This window comes from Dromiciops gliroides, chromosome 6, assembly GCF_019393635.1.
Source record: "Dromiciops gliroides isolate mDroGli1 chromosome 6, mDroGli1.pri, whole genome shotgun sequence".
NCBI lineage: Eukaryota > Metazoa > Chordata > Mammalia > Microbiotheria > Microbiotheriidae > Dromiciops > Dromiciops gliroides.
The window spans coordinates 19426333-19429606 of NC_057866.1; the positions used below are offsets into that span (position 1 = coordinate 19426333).

At 34.7% G+C, this 3274-nt stretch overlaps 1 protein-coding gene across 1 annotated transcript; it reads left to right on the forward strand.

The window, feature by feature from the left end:
* Positions 1–1687: 1687 nt before the first annotated feature.
* On the forward strand, positions 1688–2614 carry LOC122731640 (olfactory receptor 10AG1-like). Its single transcript, XM_043971887.1, has one exon. It carries the CDS (start codon positions 1691–1693, stop codon positions 2612–2614), a length of 924 nt encoding a protein of 307 aa, XP_043827822.1. The 5' UTR covers positions 1688–1690.
* Positions 2615–3274: the final 660 nt, after the last annotated feature.

Below are 3274 nucleotides of genomic sequence, written 5' to 3' on the forward strand. Positions count from 1 at the left end.
TTTTAGTTATAGCATTGGAAGCAAAAAAGTAGAAAATTCCCTGACTTGAAAGTGAAGAAAATTGAGCTCAGGAGACATTGTTTTTAATTTGACAAGATGGTGTTTTAGTGCGGTCTTGAAGAATAAACAGGGTTTAGATGATCACATTGATCATAGTAACACATCACACTCATCTGACACTTCTATTTTTTGGAGTATTCTATACACACTAATTAGTTGATTTTTAGATAAATCTTTGAGGAAGGCAATGTTGGCATTATTATTTTCACTTTGGAGATGAGCAGAGAAAATAGGGGAAAATGAATAGGGAGAAGGAATTGTTTCATACAATTATAAGAGATATTCTATTTCTTAGTTTATTCTTGTTTTCCTGAATTTCTACATAAGGAAACATATCATTCCTTGTGCTATACATCATATCACAAAAGGACCTATGAAGTTACTTAACAATCAATAGGATTTATAAAGAATCTTTATTTTCCAAATCATGTACAAAGTGCTACTGGATTCCCACTCCTCTCAATTTGTTTTTAGTCCACCAGTTATTTTATCCTCTGGACCTGAATTTCCTTGAGAATAGCCTGCATTAATTTCAAGTCTCAATATATCTGAATTTATGTATGTATATTTGATATGTGTGTATATATATACATACACATATATATGTATACGCACCCATGTGATTATATATACATGTGTGTGCACATATGTATAGATGTACACACATATAAACATACATAAAGAAATACACACATATATTTTAATGTCTACCCAGTTATGTGCTACACAATTAGCACTCCATAGGAAGCTGTCTTACTGGAAAAAAAAAGATAAAACATTCAAAAATATATTAAATAATGGTGAAAATATATTACAATTCCTCTTGACTATTAAATGTATATAATGCATTGACAAAAAGGAGAAAATATCTAAGTTATTAATTCAAGACTTATTCTTGTATTAATAGTCTTGTATTAATTAGTCTTGTAGCTTATGCTGGATAGAATTTCTCCCCTTACCCTTGAATATATATGCTAAAGGCATACTCTTGTGTTTATTCATGGTTTCTTATTGTAGAACACAAATACAAGACTATCTCTCTCTATCTATATGTACTTATCTCTATCTATCTACCTATCATCTATCATAAGCTTTTATAAACATGATATTTTTACTGTGATGATTGTTCATGCCACATCACCACCACCACCATCATGATCATTGCCAAACTACTCAAAATTGTCATCTAGCCTTCTGAGCACAGGAATTGAGAGAGACAGAGACAGAGACAGAGAGAGACAGAGAGACAGAAAGAGGGGCAGACAGACAGGGAGATAAAGGGAGCGAGAGAGAGAGAGAGAGAGAGAGAGAGAGAGGTATAGGCTTAGACTTAGGCATAGGCATGGGCATGGGCATAGATAGAGATAGACATAGATAGATAGATAGATAGATAGATAGATAGATAGATAGATAGATAGATAGATAGATAGATAGATAAGATATATTAAATATAGAATTTGCTCTGTAATTGTGTCCTATAGTTAGTGTTTAACAATTGTGTGTACTCAGAGATCATATAACTTGCCATCTTTTTTTCTACAGAAAAAAAAGGAAGCTGAGAACCAAGGTCGATGATATGACCTGGCTGTTCCAGAGTCAACATTACTGTAGATGCGTAACAGAGAAAATAATGGCAGGAACAAATTTTACTACTGTGTTGGAATTTATTCTGCTTGGCTTCTCTGAACTTCCCAATTCCCAAGGTTTTTTGTTTGGTATTTTCCTAATCGTCTACATAAGTATCCTGACAGGAAATGGAATCATAATTTTATTAACTAAAGTTTCTCGAGCTCTCCACACTCCCATGTATTTTTTCCTTGGGAACTTTTCTTTTTTGGAGATCTGTTACACATCGGTCACTCTCCCCAATATGTTGACCAGTCTTTGGACCCATGACAGAAATATTTCATTTTTGGCCTGTGCTACTCAACTCTGCTTCCTCCTTATTCTTGGAGGCACCGAGTGCTTACTCCTGGCTGTGATGGCCTATGACCGTTATGTGGCCATTTGTAAACCACTCTACTACCCTCTCATTATGAAACATAAAGTTTGTGTCCAGCTTGTGGTTGGTTCCTGGACCACTGGAATTCCAGTCATGATTGGGCAGACATATCAGGTTTTCTCTCTGCCTTTCTGTGGTTCTAATAAACTTGATCATATTTTCTGTGACATCCCCCCATTACTAAAGTTGGCTTGTTCAGACACATTTGTGATAGAGCTCTCTGTCTATGTTGTGGCGGTATTGTTTGTCATGATTCCCTTTATATTGATAATCAAGTCTTATGTCAAAATCATCACTACCATCTTGAAGCTGCCATCAAACACAGGAAAATATAAAGCTTTCTCAACTTGCACTTCCCACCTTATAGTTGTCATTTTATTTTTTGGTTCTGCAACCATTACATATTCAAGACCCAGGTCAAACAATGCAGGAATAACTGAAAAAATACTTTCCCTCTTCTACACCATAGTAACCCCAATGTTTAATCCCATGATATACAGCCTGAGAAATAAAGATGTCATTGAAGCAATGAAACAACTATTACCCAAGTGAAACAGTGAAAGAATTCTGTATGTCAAATTAAATTTGGCCTTTCTTATTGCAATCTCTCTCCTTTTCCCATTTTACATTTGCCTGAAAAAGTTTTCTTTTTAATTTTATTATAATAAACACATTTGAATGATTATGTATTTATTTATGTCTCATGTGAGATGGCAACCAGGTAGCACAGTGGATAACAAGCTGGCCCTAGAGTCAGGAGGATCTGATTTCAAATCCTGCCTCAGACACTTACTAGCTATGTGACCCTGGGGAAATCATTTAACCCTGTTTGCTTCAGTTCATCATCAGTAAAATGAACTGGAAAAGTAAATGGCAAGCCACTTCAGTATCCTTGCCAAGAAAACCACCAAAATGGGGTCACAGAGAGTTGGCCGTGACTGAAACGATTAGCAACAAAAACTACAAAATGTCCCATGTGTACATTTGTATACATGTGTGTACCTATTATGGATGTGTATGTATATGTTTATATGCTCATCTTTATTTTGATGTCAGTTTTATGTGCTTTCATAAGACAATTATCCATAAGCAATGCTTTATTCTTTTGCAACCATCGTCTTTATTGAAATAAAAAAAAAATTACCTATTCATCTGTGTAATCTAATTGCAGATAATTTTATATAAGAAATGCACTCAAAAGTAGGGGAGGGG

What these genes read in the sequence shown, in the direction of transcription:
- LOC122731640 (XM_043971887.1), top strand. Translation starts at nt 1,691, where the DNA reads ATGGCAGGAACAAATTTTACTACTGTGTTGGAATTTATTCTGCTTGGC.